At 40.0% G+C, this 22036-nt stretch overlaps 1 protein-coding gene and 1 pseudogene across 2 annotated transcripts in view; one reads left to right on the top strand and one right to left on the bottom strand.

Annotated features, from left to right (window-relative positions):
* Positions 1–22036, bottom strand: part of NDFIP1 (Nedd4 family interacting protein 1) — a 57865-nt gene that overhangs the window by 15581 nt on the left and 20248 nt on the right. The window contains exons 1-3 of one of the 2 annotated variants that reach the window (XM_058733200.1): positions 18976–19062; positions 8889–8976; positions 3955–4085 (exon numbers count right to left, since the gene is read on the bottom strand). In XM_058733200.1, the coding sequence (XP_058589183.1) occupies positions 3955–4085; positions 8889–8976; positions 18976–19047 (291 nt within the window). In that variant the 5' untranslated portion in view covers positions 19048–19062. Of the gene's footprint in view, positions 1–3954; positions 4086–8888; positions 8977–18975; positions 19063–22036 lie in introns of those variants that run through there. The other variant, XM_058733207.1, reaches the window with a different exon arrangement.
* LOC131489145 (tubulin beta-4B chain-like) lies at positions 19314–20254 on the top strand (annotated as a pseudogene).

Consider the following 22036-nt stretch of genomic DNA (forward strand, 5'->3'; position numbering starts at 1 on the left):
AACTGATGTACGTTATGTGTTGAAATACTGAAACACATATGAATATACACTTAAAAGTAAAAGCCAGGGGCGCCTGGGTGGCTCAGTCGGTTGAGCGACCGACTTCGGCTCAGGTCACGATCTCGCAGTCCGTGAGTTCGAGCCCCGCGGCAGCCTCTGTGCTGACAGCTCAGAGCCTGGAGCCTGTTTCGGATTCTATGTCTCCCTCTCTTTGACCCTCCCCCATTCATGCTCTGTCTCTCTCTGTCTCAAAAATAAACAAGCATTAAAAAAAAAAAAAGTAAAAAAAAAAAAAAAAAGTAAAAGCCAGATTTGTACACAGTCCAATGAAGGTTCCTCAAATGCACAAAAGGAAAAAAAGGGGAAAAAAAACCTTTAGGGATAATCCAAACTCACCCTACACAGACAGAAAGGAGGCTGGGAAATCCATAACAAGCTAGGGTTCACCTGGGGAGGGTGTACTGGAGAAACAGAAATGTAAGGGGCAGCTTCCATTTCAAACTTAACACACTTCGTCTCCTGTTAGAAATTTTTACAAGAGGGGCACCTGGATGCTCAGTCGGTTAAGTGTCTAACTTTGGCTCAGGTAATGATCTCACAGTTCATGGACTTGAGCCCTGAATCGGGCTCTGTGCTGACAGCACTGGAACATGCTTGGAATTCTCCCTCTCCCTCTCTCTCTGCCCCTCCCCCACTAGTGCTTTCTCTCTCAAAATAAATAAACTGTTAAAAAAAAAAAAAAAAAAAAAGGAGGGGCACCTGCGTGGCTCAGCCAGTTAAGCATCTGACTTTGGCTCAGGTCATGATCTTGCAGTTTGTGAGTTCGAGTTCTGCAGCAGGTGAGCGTGAGCCCTGCTTTGGGTGAGCTCAAGCCTTGCTTCAAGTAAACCCTGCTTCTCTCTCTCTGCCTCTCGCTCATTGCACCCTCTCTCTCTCAAAAGAGGAAGGAAGGAAGGAAGGAAGGAAGGAAGGAAGGAAGGAAGGAAGGAAGGAAGGAAGAAATTTTTACAAGAATGTGTTTGTTTTGTTTTTTTTTAAATACTAAGTACCCAGTTTCTGACTTCATATTAGGAAAAATAAGGCCTTGCCTAATTAGAAACTAATTGGGTTGTTTTGTTTTGTTTTGTTTTTGCATAAATACTCAAAGATATACTACAGAAAGACAGGGAAGTAATTTCTAGTAATACTGCAGGTGCCTTCTTTTAAAAAAAAAAAAAATTTATTTATTTACTTTTGAGACAGAGCACATGCACAAGCCGCAGAGGGGCAGATGGAGAGGGAAAGAGAATCTGCACTGTACGCGCAGAGCCTGACTCAGGGCTCGAACTCGTTGTGAGAACATGACCTGAGCCTAAATCAAGAGTTTGATGCTTAGCCAACTGAGCCACCCCAGGTGCTCCTTGTAGGTGTCTTCTAACTGTTCTTCCTGTCCTTGGTATCTGTACTATCATTCCTCCTACAAATTGCTGCTGGGTTAATGTTTCTAAAACACATACTTGTCTTATCATATCCCTGCTCAAAAACTTACGCAAAGATTCTGTGTGACCCACACATAAGCCTACATGCCTCACCCTAGCATTCAAAACATTCTACAGCCTATAGTCTGGTCACAAACTCTTTGCTCAAGCAAAATCAATTACTACATTCATAGACCCTTTCCCACACCGGCTAAATTCATGTCTGCTTTCTGGACTTTTCCTTTTGGAATGTTCTTATCCATCAAAACTCAGGATCCACTTCAAATCCCATTTCCCCCACAATCACATAGTAAAAAGTCACAGTTCTTAATGCTCACGGCACCTGTGCTGCTTAGATATTGGTATTTGGGGGCCTTTTCCCCAGCTGTCTTTAAGTTCTTGTATAGCAGGAGTACTGCCTTATTCAAAACTTTCTACCTATCCATTACAAAATACATAGCACATTGTAAAAAAAAAAAAAAAAAAAAAAGAAAAAAAAGTGGTCTATGCATGTTTGCTAAATAACGTTTAACAGGTTCCTAAATATGTATCCTTGTCAAATAAAAGTATTCTAAGGAGTTCTGTTATTAATCAGAGCTAATCTCCTGGTCTATTTCCATGGGACAGTTACCATATAATCTAAGGGAACTACAGAATACACATAGGACTTTAGAGTCTAGAATACCTGGGTGTGACTCTCACCTGTGCTACTTATTAGCTATTATGACTACGCAAATTACTTAATTTCTCTGGGCTCAATTCTGTAAAATGGGGATAATATAATCTCTATCTTGCAAGGTTGTTGTGAGAACTGGAAACAATATACTAGAAACTGAGTACATGCCAAGCATGTCGTTGGCTTCCAGTATTACATGAAGACTGTTTTGTCCTTAGACAATAAACTCCTTGAAGGTTGGTAGTTTCTCCCTGGAAACTACAAGAACTGAGCACACACTACCATATGGCATCAGCCTAGTCTAGGCTTATGAACTATTTTTTCTATCAAGTAGTGGTTTTAGGAGCCGGACTCCTCATAGTAGGTATGGTCTGTCAACAGTCCCCTACCCTAAGGCCTGAACTTCTGGGGCCTATGCCATTGCACTGTCCCGGCTAAACCTCTGTTTTTGTTCTTATTGTTCACTCTAGTTTCCTCTCGGGATGAGTCTGGAACCCTGACTGCCCCTACTCTACATTTTCCCAATACTGGCCCAAGGCCCTACCTGCATCAGCTTTAACCTGGATGAGTATTTATGAAATCACATCTAGTCACTTGCAGATCTGACATCAAGAACAAAGAGTGCCTTAAAATCTCCCACTGGCTTTCATCACACCCAACCTACAGGATCCGAATTCACTATGTCCTCACAAACACAGGAGTGGTCTGGACTGCTGGTGACATGAGGTTCATCTAGACAATTGCTGGGGCCCTGTTATAAGTTTCATAAGTTTAATTCTATAAAGATGAACTTACTCTCTCCATAAATCTCCCTATCTACCTAACGGCAAAATATGAAATGTGTAGATCAAGGCAAAGTCAGTGTATTTCCTAAATCAGCCCCTGCTCTAAGACGTTTCAGTTAGGGCAGGAAAGTTGAGAAAATGGTGGTGGAAGGAGAGATACAGGGAAAATTTAAACTGGCCTGACTAGTGATTTTTTTTTGCTGATTTGTAACTTTTACCACATCATTTTCAGGAAGAGGTAAGAGTTTGTTATCCCAAAAGAAAATGTACTTGTTTTTTAAAAAAATAGCTGTACTTTCTCAAGAAACTAAAAATAGAACTACCCTATGATCCAGCAACTGCACTCCTACGTATTTACCCAAAGGATACAAAAATACAAATTCAAAGGAGCACATGCACCCCAATGTTTATAGCAGCATTATCAACAATAGCCAACCTATGGACAGACCCCAAATGTCCACTGACTGATGAATGGCTAAAGATGTGGTATGTGTGCATGTGTGTGTATACACACATATACACACAATGGAATATTACTCAGCCATCAAAAAGAATGAAACCTTGCCATTTGCAGTGACACAGATGGAGCTAGAATGCATTATGCTAAGCAAAATAAGTCAATGAGAGAAAGACAAATACCTTATGATTTCACTCGTATGAGGAAGCTAAGAAACGAAAGACATGAACACATGGAAGGGGGAAAAAAGAGGGAAACAAACTACAAGAGACTCTTAATGATAGAGACCAAACTATGGGTTGACGGAGGGAGGTGGGTGGGAGATGGGCTAGACAGGTGATGGGTACTAAGGACGACACTTGCTGCGATGAGTACAGGGTGTTGTATGTTAGTGATGAATCACTGACTTGTACTCGTGACACCAACACTGCACTGTATGTTAACTAAAACTTAAACAATAAAAAATTAACTGTACGTTTATGAATTAGTACAATCATAAGCAATAAATCAAAAGTGGGTAATGAAGAGAACCTAATTCCCATAAAGCAGCCAGCAAGTAACATGGTAATTTGGACTTACTCTTCCAGGAACCAAGGGGATAGTAGCCTCAGCCTTTGTTCTCTCAGCTTCATCATAACTGGGCAGTGTTGTTGCCACATTGTAAGACGGAGGCTTTGGAAATCCAGACTCATCTTTGTAGTCAAAATATGCTGCAGAATAAAAAGGAAGTCATAATTAACTGACCATTAGCTAAACGCAGGAAAAAGATGATTTCTACTAACTCTGGAAAACAAAAACCAGCCATACTTCTAAGGGTACATACAGAATAATTGAACCAAACTGTTCATATAAGAATATAAGAGACTGAGAATGATTTTTAAATTCATCTACCTTTTAATTATTTAAGCAGATTCATTGAAATCACTTTGTCTTCCCTCCCAAATGCCTTGGAACACTTTTTTCAACTGTCACTTGATATGTTCACCAAAGGCACTCAGTATTAACAGTGGCATAAAGACAACATTTAAGCCAAAAATACATCACCTGTGTGTCTGTAAGCTATACCATAGTTTCCTCCCAATTATAAAGAGGAAAACCAACTTAATAAAAAAGTTAAAAATTCATTTCTCACGAGTTTATTCTGGCACTTTGATTCTTACCCATTAGTTTTACCAGGTACTGTTTTCTATGATGTGCCTAATCAGTTCAGGTAACTAATTCAGTTATAGGTAACGGAACTGAGGTAACTAATTCAGTTACAGAGCCATCATTTATCTGAATTAAATCTTTCATTTCCTCTTTTTAATGTATCTTCATTCTCATTAACTTCTATGATAAGGAACTCAATATTTATTAGAAAAGATGTATTTAAAAATCTATTAAATTTCTACACCATTTTTTTTAAAAAAACAAACATTTTGAAAAAAGTCCTATAGTTCATCAAGATTAACATTTTTCTCTCTTCTATTTCTTCTGGTTAATTGTAATTAACTTCCAATTTTACTGTAATATATTACTGAAATCATCAATCAATACAATTCACCTCATTAACAGAAAAAAGAAAAATTCTATTGTATTCACATGGACACAAAAAGCATTTTACACAATTCAACACCTACTGATAATAAAAACACTTACCAAATTAGGAATAAAACTTCCTTAATTTGATCATAAGTCTCTACAAAATACCTAGAGTCAATATCATAATTAATTGCAAATTTTTAAAAGCTTTCTCCCCTAAGATTAGAATTAGACAAAAATGCCTACTGTCACTACTTCCTATCAAACATTACCTTAAAGATCCTACTCGTTCATATAATATGGCAAGAAAAGGAAATACAAGACAGAAGTATTAGAAGAGAAGAAATAATTGTCCTTAATCATGGATGACATGATTATAGACCCAGAAAATTCAAGAGTATCTACAGACAGGCTATTAGAATTAACATATGAATTTAGCAAAGTCTCTGGATGGATATAAATCATCAATTGTATTTCCATATACCAGCAACAAACAGAAAGTAAAATTATATATGGACCATTTTTTACAACAACATGAGAAGTAAATCTAGTAATAAATATATAAGTACTCAATGTTGAAATCTACAAAATACTACTGAGAGAAATTAAATAAGATCTTAATTACATGGAGAGATATATCATGTTTACAGACTGGAAGCAGTATTATGAAGATGTTAATGCTCTTCAAACTGATCCCAGATTCAGTGCAATTCTAACTAGAATTCTAGCAGAATTACTGTTTTCTTTTGTTACAGTTTATGGAAACTGACAAGCCTATTTAATGTAAAATGTATATATATGCAAAAGGCCAAGAAAAACCAAAGCAATCTTGAAGAGCAGTTAAGTGTGAAGGACCTACATTACCAGATACCAAGATTATAAAGCTCTACAATTAAAATAGTAGGGGATGGGCATAAGGATAAGTAAACAGACCAAAGAACAAAAAAATGAGTCCAGGGGTGCCCAGGTGGCTCAGTCGGTTAAGCATTCAACTTTGGTTCAGGTCACGATCTCACGGTTCATGCATGGGTTCAAGCTCTGTGTCAGGCTCCATGCTGACAGCTTGGAACCTGGAGCCCACTTCGGATTCTGTATCTCCCTCTCTCTGCCCCTCCCCTGCTCACTCTATGTCGCTCTCTCTCAAAAATAAATAAACATTAGAATACTGAGTCCAGAAAGAGATCCACACATATATGGTCATCTGATTTACAACAAAGGTGACACTGTAGGGCAGGGAAGAAAGAATGGTCTTTCTAATAAATGGTGCTGTACCAACTGCCGATCCATACAGAAAAACAAATTCATCTTGACCACTATCTTACACTACACAGAAAAAAACAGTATCAGATGGAATATAAATCTACATATGAAAATAAAATATTAAAGCTTTTAGAAGAAAATATAGGAAAATGTTATTGAAACTAAAGCTGCCACCTAACCCAATTTAAAGAACTTGTTTTTTTCCACGTCAAAATTGCTATTTAAGATACATGCACACACATACATTATAATATATACATTAATGTAATATATACATATATAATTAATGTGATACATACATTATAAAACACTGCATAATCTTCTATTAAATTTCTTTTTATTTCTCATCAAGTCAAACTAAGTTATTACAAACAGAAATGTACAATTTAAATTAGCCTACTGCCATAGTAATTCTGAATACATGAATAAAACTGATACCTACCACCTTAAGTTGAAGAAAATTAACAACATGTTTATTTCCCTATTTCAAAATATTTTGTAATGGGATCCATCAATATACATACTCACATCATTTTAAGTTACCAAGAAAAGTTTAGTGACAATCTTTCAAGTTTATTTAATATATTCAGAACAACAACAACCAATATTTGTTAGACTGTTCAATTTATATATCACAAATTAAAATAGGTAGAGTGTGCGAAATAATGACTTGTGCTCTTTTTTTTCCCTACCAACATGCATGTGTCATTTTGTTTCTCATCACTTTCCTCATAAATGGAGTAACAGGTACGCATAGCATTTATCTAAAAAAAAAATTAGCAATGTTAATTTAACAACAAAGGGGGAAAAGGCCATTTAAACCATTATAGAGGTTTCCTTTTTAAAAAAAAAAGTCAAAATGGAAAACCCCAGTTCATACACAAAAAATTAATGTTCTTGAGTAACTTATGATCCCTAAAAAAGATTTCCCTGAAACTTCACTCATCTGAAACTCAAAGAGCTCAGTAAAGACTCAGGAAGTTAAAAGTTTGGTTGTTTATTTTATTTTATTTTTATGTATTATTTATGTATTTTATTTGTTTGTTTGTTTTAAAGGCTTCTGTGTAGTTAGACGAAATGCTATAAAATCCAAAGACTTTATTCATAAGAGTATTCTTCAGGCTCTATTCTAGAAGTAGTTTACCTCTACTTTATACCCAATCTCAAGAAGCTTTGTTTTTTGCTGTTGAGGCCCACAGCAAGATTAACAACAACAAAAGAGAAAGATTAAAGGGACTTCTGTAAGGACAGCTATGGGAAATACCATCTGACAGCTAAGGGAGAATCTGATTCTTGAATCAAAGTTCTACAAATGTCAATGAATAAAGGCATCACTATAGTATAGAACAGAATATCTTCCAGATAATGTTTCTGGTTGCAATCCCTAAATCATAAGAAAAAATGTAAACAAAGAATATGAGATATAAGTGAATAAGGGAGGGAAGTGTTTGAAAAAGATTTGTCTCAAAAATGGTTCTAACTTTTTACAATTACAGAAAGTACAGAAAGTACAAACTCAGATATTCAGGAAAAAAATTACCTCTTAATAATTCTGGGTAGCTAAATATAAAAGACTTTTATCATTAAAAAAACAGGAACCAAATTTCTTATTAATGAGTTAAATTTTCAGTGGATGTATTTAAAGGATAACTAGTACTTATAGTCTGGGTAGAAATGAGTAAATACGGCATGGCTTTGCAATTCTTTCCCAAGTCTTGGTGTTTTCATCTTAATTTGATTCAAGGAGACACCCTGCAATTCCTCAAAAACCTGAAGTTAGCATTCTTAGTTTTAGATGCTTATAAATAAAAGAATTTTAATACAAGGATACAGAGTTCAAAATTTGAAGCCAGAGTAGAGGGAAAAAACTTTCTGACCCATGTTCTTCTTAATTAAACGGCAGCCTCAGGGCCCCAGAGACTACCAACCAAAGTAAGCCCTCATCAACTGACAATAGCTGCCCAAATACTGTATTGAAAAGGATTATGAGGCTCTTTGGGATAAATGTTGTCTTCAATTTGCCTATCTACCCTGGCAGTAGGATGGGTTCAATGGTGGCACCATGCACGATTTCATGCCACATTTCTCTTTTAGAGAAAATGAAGAGGTTCCATCAAAACTGGTCCATTTTCAGCAATTAAAGCAGAACTGCTTACCAGGAAGCTTTAAACTACCAAAAGTCCTCAACTGTTGAGATTTTCTTTCTTTTTCCCCATCCCTTCTATGTATATATGCGAAAATTAAATAGATAATCCGGTGTAAAATGTGAAGACAAAAGATTATTCAAGGAGGGCTTGAACTATGAGGAATATTATGAAAGAACTGAGAGACTTTTAGTTTTGGTTTTGTTTTTTTTTTAAATTAAGAATTCACTAGCACAAATCAATCAAATGTACTATGTTCCAGGTCGCAGGCACTAAAATCACAAAGAGCAAAACAATTAATGAGGAAACTACAAAAAGAACAAAAAATCAGGTGATCACCTAGTTCGTGAATTTCTACTTCCTTTTTACGAAGGGCCTATTGGAATGAAATGGAGTTCCATAAAAAAGACACACTGAGATGGAGTTTTAAGTGTTTTTCAGAAAAGTAACATGAGTTTTTTCCACCTACAAACAACGTCAAAGACTTCTTAAGGAAAGCTGAAGCAAAGGCAAAGACAAACACACACTGGACAAGTCTCTGGCTAAGTGCATTTCATGAGTTCAAGAGTTACCTTGCGGGTTACCTACCTGCACTCTCTGCAGAGATGCTGCTGTAAGGTGGAGGAGCGTCACCTACAGCCTGTTCTGGCTCTCCAGGCTCTTCCTCATTCTGCAACTAAATAAAAATTGCACATTTTAATCCAAGTATAAAGCCAATTAGAGAAGAAACTGAAAACTGGAATGGCCTTTCTGGAAAGCTATTTGGCAATGTGTTTCAAAAATCTTAAGACGGACAAATCCTTTACAAAGTACTCTACTCTCAGGAGCCTGGGTGGCTCAGTCAGTTGAGCCTCCGACTTCAGTTCAGGTCATGATCTCACTCACGGCTTGTGAGTTCGAGCCGCGCATCAAGCTCTGTGTTGTCAGCTCAGAGCCTGGAGCCTGCTTTGGATTCTTTGTCTCCCTCTCTCTCTCTGCCCCTTCCCCACTCGTGCTCTTTCTTGCTCTCTCACTGAAAAAAATTAAAAAAGTATATATATTTTTTTAAAGCAAGAAACAAAGTACTCTACTCTCAGGAATTTATCCTAAGGCAATAAAGGGGCAAAAGGGTAGATATTAATGTTACTGCGGCAAAATATAGAAACAACCTAAATTCCAATCATGGGGGACTTTTAAATAAATTATAGGTCATCTCACAAAGGATTACTAAGCACCCATAAAAATAAAATGTGATGGCTTGAATGGGTATTTATGCTGTACATGAAAAAAAGCAAAATTTACCAAATAGCAGGCAAAACATAATTTGCTTTTGAAAGACAGTTAAGTGAAGACAAGAAAGTTAGAATGACAGACATCTACAGTTTACAATGTTTATCTCTAGCTGATACAATCATAAGGGAATTTTTCCTTTTTCTTGTTTATATGTATACTGAATTTTTGGTAATGAACATTTACCACTCGTGTAATTTTTTAAGTTAGAAAAACAATCCAATAATCATCTGTTGAAACAAAGCTAAATCATACCAAACCAAGGTTTACCATTATATTCAGTCTGCACATAGAAATTAAATCTTAAATAAGACATTTACGAAAACATTAAATTCTACATAATTCTACAAATAACCTCTGTCAGTAAATCTCCCTCTTCCCTATCTCAGAGACTTTCTCGGTCAAATCTACAGCCCCAGTTACTCCAAATAACTCACAATGAAAAGGGTGTCTTCCTGTCATTGCCAGTCTGGACAATCTACTCAAACTCATCTTCATAGAACAAAGATGTTAGATTTAATTCTTATAGTGTGACAATAAAATACAGCTCATTTAAAAAAGATGAACTGGCTGAGAATGGGAGTCCATCTGTAAAGTAATAACCATATTTATCGATGTAACTGACTCACGGGTCTGGGTCCTGCTGTGGGCCATCATGATACAGGAAACCAACTGAGCCACTCGCAAAACACACACCCTTCTAAACCAACTGCTACAAAAAACTCTACGTTGAATTCAGACAGGAAAACAGAGAGCCTGACCGGTGGTAACATGAAGGAGAGCTCCCGAATTTCTTAAATTTTAACTAACCATCTCAGTCTCCAATCCCTATGCCGTTCAAAATCAGAAGCCAACAAAAAACTTCTGATTAATACTGCAATGTATTCAGGAGTGCCTGGGTGGCTCAGCTGGTTAAGCGTCCAACTGTTTGTTTCAACTCAGGTCACAGTCTTGAGTTTCATGGGGTCGAGCCCCACATCAGGCTCCAAGCTGACAGTGAGGAGCCTGCTTGGGATTCTCGCTCGCTCTCTCTCTCTCTGTCCCTCCCCACTTGCTCTGTCTCTCTCAAAATGAATAAATAAAAACTTTTTTAAACCTACTGCAATGTATTCAATTTCAGAAGAATTCTGGTGCCAAATTATCAACATCTACCATCTGGGCACATTTTTTTGAACCCTAGTATTCTAACGTTAAACTTAAGGCCCTCCCCAAAAAACTGTATGATAATGTAAGATGAGTTTTCCTTTTAAGGAAAGCATATAGGGCAAAATAGCTATAGTAAAGCCACATGATCCTAGGACCTCCCCACCCCCCATCAGTAAATTATTTAAACAGAGTTCCTGGGAGCACCTGGGTGGCTCAGGCAGTTAAGTGTCTGACTCTTAATTTCAGCTCAGGTCATGATCTCAAGGTTTGTGGAATGCAGTCCTGCATCAGGTTCCCTGGTGACAGCACAGAGCCTGCTTGGGATTCTCTCTCTCTCCCACTTTTTTGTTAAGCTTATTTATTTACTTGAGAGAGAGAGACCAGGGAAGGAGCAGAGAGAGAGAGAGAGAGAGAGAGAGAGAGAATATCTGAAGCAGGCTCCATGATGTCAGTGCAGAGCCTGATGTGGGACTGGAACCCATTGATCTTGAGAACATGACCTGAGCCAAAGTCAGTCTGAGCCACCCAGGCACCCCTGGAATTCTCTCTCCCTCTCCTTCTGCTCCTCCCCTGCTCAAGCTCTCTATCTCACACACAAATTTAAAAAAAAAAAAAGGAAAAAAAAAATGACACTGAGACACTATTTTTTTTTATCTTTCACAGTCTAATTTATTTTATTTTTTTTCAATATATGACATTTATTGTCAAATTGGTTTCCATACAACACCCAGTGCTCATCCCAAAAGGTGCCCTCCTCAATACCCATCACCCACCCTCCTGAGACACTATTTTTTAAGAACACATAAATTGAGTTCCTGGGGCCATTGTTCACTTGCAATACTTTTTTTTTTAATGATTTATGTTTTTGAGAGAGAGAGAGAGAAATCATGCACACAAGTGGGGAAAGGGCAGAGGGAGAGGGGACAGAAGATCCAAACCAGGCTCCACGCTGACAGCAGCGAGCCCGACACGGGGCTCAAACTCATGAACTGCAAGATCATGATCTGAGCCGAAGTCAGAGGCTCAAACCACTAAGCCACACAGGTGCCCCCACCTGCAATACTTTTAACATTATATGAATCTCTAGATAGGGTATTCTCAGCCTACTCCTGCGTAACCACTTTTGTGCCCTGAAAATGCCACAAAAGAGTCAGCAGCAAAGAGAGGCAAATATGGACTTTGCAAGAATGATGCCTTAATATACTGCAGCCAGTAATGTTCTTTATTTAAACTTAGCTTGGTATTTTTGACCCGTTTTATATTTCCTGAGCTGGGTCATATAATCATGTTGTCTCTGCATAATTTAGGGTTTAGAAAAGAAGCATGACAATTCTGAGAAATACAGAAGTCCAAAGAATAAAGAGATGTTATGTGCCAATATCTGCAAGATAGGCTGCCTGTCTCCTAGCAACCTGGAAATGTGGAATTTGATCATCCCACACCAGGGGGAGAGATAACAGAGCAAAGAAATTCCAATGGTCTCAGAAACTCCCATTTTCTCTTTGGTGAGGATAAAAAACCAAACATTTCCAAGTAAAGTTTTTTGCTCCATCAAAATTCACCACTTTAGGGGCTCCTGGGTGGCTCAGTTGGTTGGGCATCCAACTTCAACTCAGGTCATGATCTCACGGTCCATGAGTTTGAGCCCCGCGATGGGCTCTGTGCTGACAGCTCAGAGCCTGGAACCTGCCTCAGATTCTGTGTCTCTTCGGTCTCTCTCTGCCCCTCCTCCATTAGGGTTCTCTCTCTCTCTCTCTCTCTCTCTCTCTCTCTCTCTCTCTCTCTCTCTCTCCTCTCTCTCTCTCTCTCAAAAACAAACATTAGAAAATATTTTTAATTAAAAAAATTCATCACTTTAGAATCATGTACTAATACTATTTCCAACCAAAAACAAAAATGACAAAAAACACCCACTATGACTATGGAGGCTCCACACTCTGGGATGAACCCAGGACCTCACTGTTTAGGCTTCCCAACACTGGCTTATTTTCTATGTGCTGGTCTTAAGTTTAGGCTCCATCAAGAAATGTGTTTAAAATAAAATATCGGGTGGAAAAAAAGAGAGGTAACCACCTGCAAGAAGTATTTAGTGACCACCATCTGTGTGAAGAATAACTTGGTAAACAACAGAATCCCTAAGTATATATGTTTTTACACTTTGGGGGATATCTATGGCCATTAATGTGGCTCTGCCAGCAAACAAATCGGGCACTCGCTAACAAGGCGGAGGGGCTGGGATGCAGTGGCACCTTTGGCTCTCTCCCTACTATGCTATTCCGTGTGGTGGGTAGGGGGATCCTCTGATTGTGTGTCTATGACAGATAATAAATACCTGTTGGGACTGATTCTTTTCTTGACAATTCTGATCAATTTCACTTATCTCTAAATAAGATTTAAATGGCATTTTTTTTTTTCCAAATAGAATTATACAATTACCTATGCATGCCATATAAAGTACTGAGTTTAGTACAAAACTACCTAAAACCACCCAGGTCTCCAGCCCTGAGAGAGGAATAATCCAATCATCTGAAAATCCGGGTGGCCTTTCTCTTTCCACCGCCCCCCATCCCCTCCACTGTGCCCTGGCTCCCACTTTCCTTATCACCCATGTTCCACTGCATACTCCAAGCAGACTCTGTCATGGGTCCCTAAAAGAACCCTAAAACTCTTCTACGTTCCCACTTTGCATATCACAATTTGCTATGGTACCTCTTGGCCTTGATCACTTTCTATTTTTTTAATATGTACCTACAAATAGATGCTAATAATGTTCTGTCCTCCAGATTCAGCCAGTGAAATACAGCACATCTAACACAAAGGCTGTGATGACTCCTTACTACATTCCACTGTGTCCTATCTATACTGTTGCTATGAGAAAGAAATACATGGTATTTTACCTAAACAACAGTTTAAGGAATCTCCCATACAGAAATCATACACAGCTGTAGTTCTAAGAGAAGCAAACTTGAATTTAACAAGTTTTTTTATTAATGTTTAAAAAAAATTTTTTTTAAATGTTTATTTTTACTTTTGAGAGAGAGAGAGACAGAGAGCACACACGAGTGGGGAAGGGGCAGAGAGACAGGCAGACACAGAATCTGAAGCAGGCTCCACGCTCCGAGCTGTCAGCACAGAGCCCTACGTGGGGCTCAAACCCACAAACTGTGAGATCATGACCTGAGCCAAACTCGGATGCTCAACCAACTGAGCCACCCAGGCGTTCCAATGTTTATTTATTTTTGAGAGAGAGAGAGACAGAGTGCAAGCAGGGGAGGGACAGACAGAGGAGGAGACACAGAATCTGAAAAGAGGCTCCAGGCGCCAAGCTGTTAGCACAGCTGGACACGCAGCTGGAACTCATGAGCTGTGAGATCATGACCTGAGTTGAAGTCGGACGCTTAACCAACTGAGCCACTAAGGTGCCCCTCTCTTATTTTAATGGGTAAAGTTGTTCCAACAGTTCACAGATCGAGGCACTCATTTATTCACTTGATGAGTTCCACTGTGTGCCAGACATGAGGAATATAGTGGGAAACAAGGCAGATGCAATGAGGACCTCCTCGAGCTCACATTCTAGTGAGGAAACCCAGCATAAAAGGGACTCCAGTGAAGTGAGTGTTGCAGTGAAGTCCAGGGTATCATGGGAGTTAGATAATAGGGACCTATGGGGCCTAAGAGACAGGTAGACTTCCTGGAAGTGAAATTTATATTCCTAGTGAGTAGGGAAAAGAAGATAGTTTAAAGACACTTACACCCTGCAGGTTTAAATTCTTATGAGTTCACATCCCAGCAAAAAGGCCTCATCACTCCTCTCCCCTGAGTCGTTCTAAAGATGGTCTTCCATTGAAAAATGAGCTGGGGTTATTTATTTATTGCGGGGGGGGGGGGGGGGCGGGAGACAGAGAGAGAGAGAGCGAGAGAGCGAGAGAGAATCCAAAGCAGTGGAGCCCAAGACGGGGCTTGATCTCATGAACAGTGAGATCAAGACCTGAGCTGAAATCAAGAGTCTGATGCTTAATTGACTGAGCCACCCAAGCAACCTGAAATGAGCTGTTTTTAAGCAAGAGCAGAGTCAGAGCTATGATTAGGCCTAAGTAAGGGGCAACATTCACAAATGTACTGGATGGCAGTACCTAAAGGCACTTAAACATCATTCTTTGGGGGGGGGGGGTGCCTTGGTGGGTCAGTTGGTTGAGCATCCAACTTCAGATCAAGTCATGATCTCACGCTTGTGAGTTCAGGACCCACATCGGGCTTTGTGCTGACAGCTCAGAGCCTGGAGCCTGCTTTGAATTCTGTATCTCCCTCTCTCTCTGCCCATTTCCCATTCATGCTCTGTCTCTCTCTCTCTCTCTCTCTCTCTCTCAAAAATAAACATTAAAAAAAAAACTTTTTAAAAAAGTCATTCTTTTTTTTTTTTTTTTTTTAACGTTTATTTATTTTTGAGACAGAGAGAGACAGAGCATGAACGGGAGAGGGGCAGAGAGAGAGGGAGACACAGAATCAGAAGCAGGCTCCAGGCTCTGAGCCATCAGCCCAGAGCCCGACGCGGGGCTCAAACTCACGGACCGTGAGATCGTGACCTGAGCTGAAGTCGGACGCTTAACCGACTGAGCCACCCAGGCGCCCCTAAAAAAGTCATTCTTGGTTTCTATTTACTATGGATGGAAGAACAAAAAACCCTACAAAAGACCCAAAAAGCCTTATACATGACAGAATGTACCAAAATATACTTCATAATTCACACAAACACAACAAGCATGTGGAAAATAATGCTGAACTAGCCAAGAAACCCATAATGTTACAAGGCTCATCATTTTTTTTTTTTTCTTGGTTGGGTCCTATTTATTTATTTTTTTTTTTTTCAACGTTTTTTTTTTTTTTTATTTATTTTTGGGACAGAGAGAGACAGAGAGAGACAGAGCATGAACGGGGGAGGGGCAGAGAGAGAGGGAGACACAGAGTCGGAAACAGGCTCCAGGCTCCGAGCCATCAGCCCAGAGCCTGACGCGGGGCTCGAACTCACGGAGCGCGAGATCGTGACCTGGCTGAAGTCGGACGCTCAACCGACTGCGCCACCCAGGCGCCCCGGTTGGGTCCTATTTAAACAGCAAGAAAATTCCTTTATGTTTTAAATCCTTTTTTAGTTATTAACAGTAAGTCTCAGAAAACCCTGGATCAATGCCTAAACTCTAGCTTTAAATGTTACTTACTATTTCTAATTTTAGAGTTAAATCCTAAATCTTTTACCTTATAATGCAATTTTAAACCTCTCATTACCAGCCCACTACTTCTGCATACTCTAAATCCTACCAGATGAGACAGTATAATTAACAGAAAATAAATAAGCACATTTCTTTAGGTAAACAACTGAGTATGCATTTTACTCTGTTATTCAGAAATAGCCAAAGTTTGTGGGGTGCCTGGGTTCCTCAGTCGGTTGAGTGCCCAACTTCAGCTCAGGTCATGATCTCGTGGTCCGTGGGTTCAGGCCCTGTGTTGGGCTGTCTGCTGTCAGCACAGAGCCAGCTTCAGAGGCTCTGTCCCCCAATCTTTCTGCCCCTCCCCTATTGGTTCTTTCTCTCATTCTTTCTCTCTTTCTCTGTCTCAAAAATAAATAAACTTAAAAAAAAAAATAAATAGCCAAAGTTTGTGAGGACTAGGAATTTTCTATTGTACACAGTCTTAGATTTTTAATTGTATACTGACTATAAACTTTATTGTTCTAACATCAACAAACTCTTTATATTCAAGAACAATTCTCTATTATATTGCTAGTAATTAGGGGATGATATTTAAAATAAGGTAAATACTTCTGATAAGGAGAAACCTGCCAATAAAAAAATCCAATTTAAAAACTAGCACAGAGGCACCTGGGTGGCTCACTTGGTAGAACATGCAACTCTTGATCTTGGGGTCATGAATTTGAGTCTCATGTTGGGTGTAGAGATTACTTTAAAATAATAAACAAATAGGCAAAGACTTTAAAATTTATTTTTAAGTTTATTTATTGATTTTGAGAGAGAGAAAGTGCATGCGAGTGAGGGAGGGGCGGGGGGGGGGGGGAGAGACAGAGAGACAGAGAGAGACAGAGACAGAGGGAATCCCAAGCAGGCTCTGTACCACTAGTGCAAAGGCCAACGCAGGACTTGAACTCCTGAACCATGAGATCATGACCTGAGATGAACAGGACACTTAACGAACTGAGCCACCCAGGCGCCCCAGGCAAAGACTTGTAATACACATTTCTCCAAATAAGATACACAAATGAGCAGTGTACACAAGATGCTGAACATCATTAGTCATCACAGAAATGCAAAATCATACCAAGAGATACTACTTCTAACCCACTAGTATGGCCATAAAAAAATAAAAAAGGAAAGTAACAAGTGTTGTTGAGTACGTAGAGAAATTGGAACCCTCATACACTGCCAATAGGACTGTAAAACGGTGCAACTATGGAAAAGTTTGGCAGTTCCTCCAAAAAAAGTTAAACAGAGTTATAAAAAGATCCAGCAATTCCACTCCTAAGTATATGCCCAAGAGAACCAAGAGCACAGTTTCACAGAAAAACTTGTACATGAATATTCATGGCAGGATTACTTACAATAGCCAAAATGCTCATCAACTGATGAACGGATAAACAAAATAGGGTATATCCCCCTTCCAAAAAAGTACTGATGATGAGGAAAACAAAAGCAAGAGAGATGTAGCTTAAATTAAATCTCCTTACAGCCTGCAGCCCAATGACAGACACCTGAAACATGCAGAGCGTGACCTTCCTCAAGGAACTCATGGCTCCCTTAGTGCCTTAATGTTTTTTATTAAAAACTAAAAGTAATTTTATCTTTTTTATTTTTTTTTAATGTTTATTTTTATTTTTGAGACAGAGGGAGACAGAGCATGAACGGGGGAGGGGCAGAGAGAGAGGGAGACACAGAATAGAATCGGAAGCAGGCTCCAGGCTCTGAGCCATCAGCCCAGAGCCCGATGCGGGGCTCGAACTCACGGACCGCGAGATCGTGACCTGAGATGAAGTCAGACGCTTACCGAATGAGCCACCCAGGCGCCCCTAAAAGTAATTTTATCTTAACAGCAGCTAGCCCCTCAAGTTCTTAAAAGTCCTGCTTCCAAAATTCCTTAGAAACCTACTTTATCTCTACCCATCTTCCTCCACAAACTTAAAAATATATATAATCACTCACTCCTCACAATTCCAGGGCAGCTCTTTCTGCCCCAAGGTCCTGTCCCCCTACTATAATAAAATCACCTTTTTGCACCAAAAAAAGAGAAAGGTCTCAAGAATTCTTTCTAAGCCGTTTGCTCACAAACCCCACTTCATAATTTCATCATTGATACATGCCAGAATGCTGAGGAATCTTGAAAACAGTATGCTAAGTGAAAGAAACCACTCACAAAAGACCACATATTTTATGATTCCCTTTATATAAAATGTCCAGAAACAGCAAATCCAAGAGAGACAAAGACTAGTAGTTGCCAGGGGCTAGGGAAGGGAAGAAGGGGGAGTAACTGACTGCTAACGGAAACTGCCAGGTTTCTTTTTGGGTGATAAAAATGTTCTGCAGTTAGATAGTGATAATGGTTTCAAACCTTGTGAGTATAGTCAACATCCATGAACTGTATACTTTAAAAAGGTGAATTTTGTGGTATGTGAATTACATCTCAAAATAAAGTATTCTCTAATTTTGAAAAGACAAACTTATATAATGTAAATTTTGTTTAAAACAAAACTGAAGGGGCACCTGGGTGGCTCAGTCGGTTGGGCATACGACTTTGGCTTCAGTTGTGATCTCACAGTTTGTGAGTTGGATCCCCACATGGGGCTCTCTGTTGTCAGCACAGAGCTGGCTTTGGATTCTATGTCCTCCTCTCTCTCTCTGCACCTCGTCTGCTTGTGCTCTCTCAAAAATAAATAAACATTAAAAAAAAAAAAAACTCTTTAAAAAAAAATGAAACAAAACTGAAGAGCACTCTGCACACCCACTGGTCTGCTCTTGCGCGGGTCCTTCTGCCCACACTGCCACCAACACTCCCGCCAAGAGGGAGATCTTGCACTTTGCAGACAGGCCAGGGCAGCAACCACATCTGCACCAAGTTCTGGAAGGTGATCAGCAACGAGCCTGGCACGGACCTTACCGGCACTTATCACAGCTACCTCGACCTGCAGCTGGAGCAAATTTACATGTATTACAAAGAGGCCACAGGTGGCAAGTACGTGCCCCGCACTATGCTCACTGACCTGGGAGCCGGGTACCACGGACTGCGTGTGCTCCAGGCCCTCCCGGCAAATCTTCAGGCCAGATAACTCCATCTTAGGTCAGAGTGGTGCTGGGAACAACTGGGTCCAGGGCCCTACATGCACTGTGCAGAGCTGGCCGACTGGGTGCTGGATGTTGTGAGGAAGGAGCTGAGAGCTGTGATTGCCTGCAGTGCTTCCAGCTGACCCACTCCCTGGGTGGGGGAGGGGGGAACCGGGTCTGGGATGGGTACCCTCCTCATCAGCAAGATACGGGAGGAGTGTCCCGAAAGGATCACGAACACATTCAGCGTGGTGCCCTCAGTCAAGGTGTTGGACAGATGGCAGAACCCTACAATGCCACCCTCTGGGTCCACCCGGCTGGTAGAAAACACAGATGAAACTTACCGCACCGATAACAAGGCCTTGCTTCTGCTTCTGTGACATCTGCTTCAGAACCCTAAAACTGACCACACCCACCTACAGGGACCTCAACCACCTGGTGTCAACCACCATGGGTGGGGGGGTCACCACCTGCCTGCACTTTCCTGGCCAGCTCAGTGCTGACTCCACACACTGGCTGTCAACATGGTGCCCTTCCCCCACCCGTACTTCTTCAGTGCAGTGGGACTTTGCCTCACTGACCAGCCAAGGCAGCCACGGTACTGGGCCCTGATGGTGCCAGACCTCACTCGGCAGCCGTTCGATGCCAAGAACATGATGACCACCTGGGACCTCCTCCACAGCCACTACCTGACTGTGACCCTAGTGTTGAAGGGCCACATGTCCATAAAGGAAGGTGGACGAACATACACTTAACGTCCAAAACAAGAACAACAACTACTTTGTGGAGTGGGATCTCCAATAATATAAAATCAGCTGTGCCACCCCACCCTGGGTGGGGCTAAAAATGTCTGCCACCTTCATCAGCAATAGCACGTCCATTAAGGAGCTGTTCACATGTACCTCAGAGCAGTTCACAGCCTTGTTCTGGCATAAGCCCTTCCCGCACTGGTAAACAGGTAAAGGTTTGGATGAGATGGACTTTACCAAGCAGAGAGCACCATGAGTGACCTGGTATCTGAGTACCAGGACACCACAGTCAAGGAGGAAGGTGAGTTTGAAGAGGAGGCAGAGGAAGAGGTGGCCTAGAGCTGATACCCAATAAAACGTGGACGCTGTGTGAACTCTGTATTCACTCATAACCAGTTCTCTGATAGCTACATCTCTGTGTGTAGCCATGTCTCTTGCTCTTTTTCCTACTGTGATCTCATATGCTGTACAGACACCACCATTAAAGCATTTTCATGGGGGGGGGGGGGCTGAAAATTAACTGCTCCAAATCATCATTCTCTTACTAAATCAATGTCTATGCTCATAAATGGGAGAGAATGGTCCTGATCCCATCAGTATCCTCAGATCTTAACATGGAACATGTACTTGTGAACAGACAAAAATAAAGAAAAGTAACACAGTAAATTACAAGCTAATTGCAGTAAAAAAAAAAAAAAAATTCTTAATATTCTCCCCTCCTGATAAGAAAAATATTAGGATCAAGAAATCACATAGGTTTGGGGCGCCTGGCTGGCTCAGTCAGTAGAGGACGCAATTCTTGACCTCGGGGTCATGAGTTCAAGCCCTACATTGCATGTAGAGATCACTTAAAAATAAAATCTTTAAAAAAACCCAAAGCACTGGGTGTTGTATGGAAACCAATTTGACAATAAATTTCATATATTGAAAAATAAATAAATAAAATTGTGTAGATTTAAAAAAAACAAAAACAAAAACAAAACAGTTTGGCTAACAACCTATTTTAAGAGCTGAGAACGGATAGCATTAATTTATTTTTTTCTACTTCAAAAGTTTCCCCAAAGATAATTTTAAAAATAAACCACCAGAATTAGATTATCCCCAATAGTATGTCTCATGTCACAAGGAAAAAATAAATGCAAATCCTCTTAATACCATAATAAAAACACAATTAAAAGTCAAAATTCAGCAAAGCAAAAGAAGAGTAATCAGAATAATGCCTTAAAAAGTCAATGCAATAACAGAGGAAAAGAAAACTAATACCACAGTAAATCCCCTTAGAAAGGCCATCAGTTCATAAAGCTTTTCACTTAAAGATTTTTGTGATGGGGATGCCTGGGTGGCTCAGTCATTTAAGCATACAAATTTTGGTTTCAGCTCAGGTCACAATCTCACGGTTCATGAGTTCAAGCCCCACATCAGGCTCTGTGCTGACAGTGTGGAGACTGCTGAGATTCTTTCTCCCCTCTCTCTTTACTCCTTCCCCGTTCATGATCTCTCTCTCTCTCTCTCTCTCTCTCTCAAAATTAAATAAATAGGGCGCATGGGTGGCTCAGTCATTAAGCATCTGGCTTCAGCTCAAGTCCAGATCTCGTGGTTCATGAATTCGAGTCTCACATTGGGCTCTGTGCTGATAGCTCAGAGCCTGGAGCCTGCTTCAGATTCTGTCTGTCTCTCTCTCTCTCTCTCTCTCTCTCTCTCTCTGTCTCTCAAAAATAATAAAAACATTTAGAAAATTTAAAAATAAATAAACATTAAAAAAGTAAAGATTTCTGTGATGATCACTATTACATATATAAATACAACTGATGAATAAAATTTGGATTGGAAGGAGAGAAAATACTTTCTGTATTTATGCTAGTCCTTAGAAATGAGAGCAAATATTATGAACTATAATATAACAACTTGTGCTTTCTTCTTTCTTCACCTGATATGCAAGTAACAAGGAATACCATCCAGAGAGATAAGAGGAAGGCAAGATAGTAGCCACTCACCTCCAACTTCAACCTTCCTAAGAAGCCAAGGTGCTAGGAGAAATCACTCTTCAGGACATCTGGGGGGCTCAGCTGGTTAAGTGTCTGACTCATGGCTCTTGAACTGAGTTCTGCCCCACTTTCGGCTCTATGCTGACAGCACAGAGCCTGCTTAGGATTCTCTCTCTCCCTCTCCCTCCGCCCCTCCCCTGCTCAAGCTCTCTCCCTCCCTCCCTCTCTCTTTCTTAAAAAAAAAAAAAAAAAAATAATAATAATAA

Source organism: Neofelis nebulosa, chromosome 1, assembly GCF_028018385.1.
Source record: "Neofelis nebulosa isolate mNeoNeb1 chromosome 1, mNeoNeb1.pri, whole genome shotgun sequence".
Classification (NCBI taxonomy): Eukaryota; Metazoa; Chordata; class Mammalia; order Carnivora; family Felidae; genus Neofelis; species Neofelis nebulosa.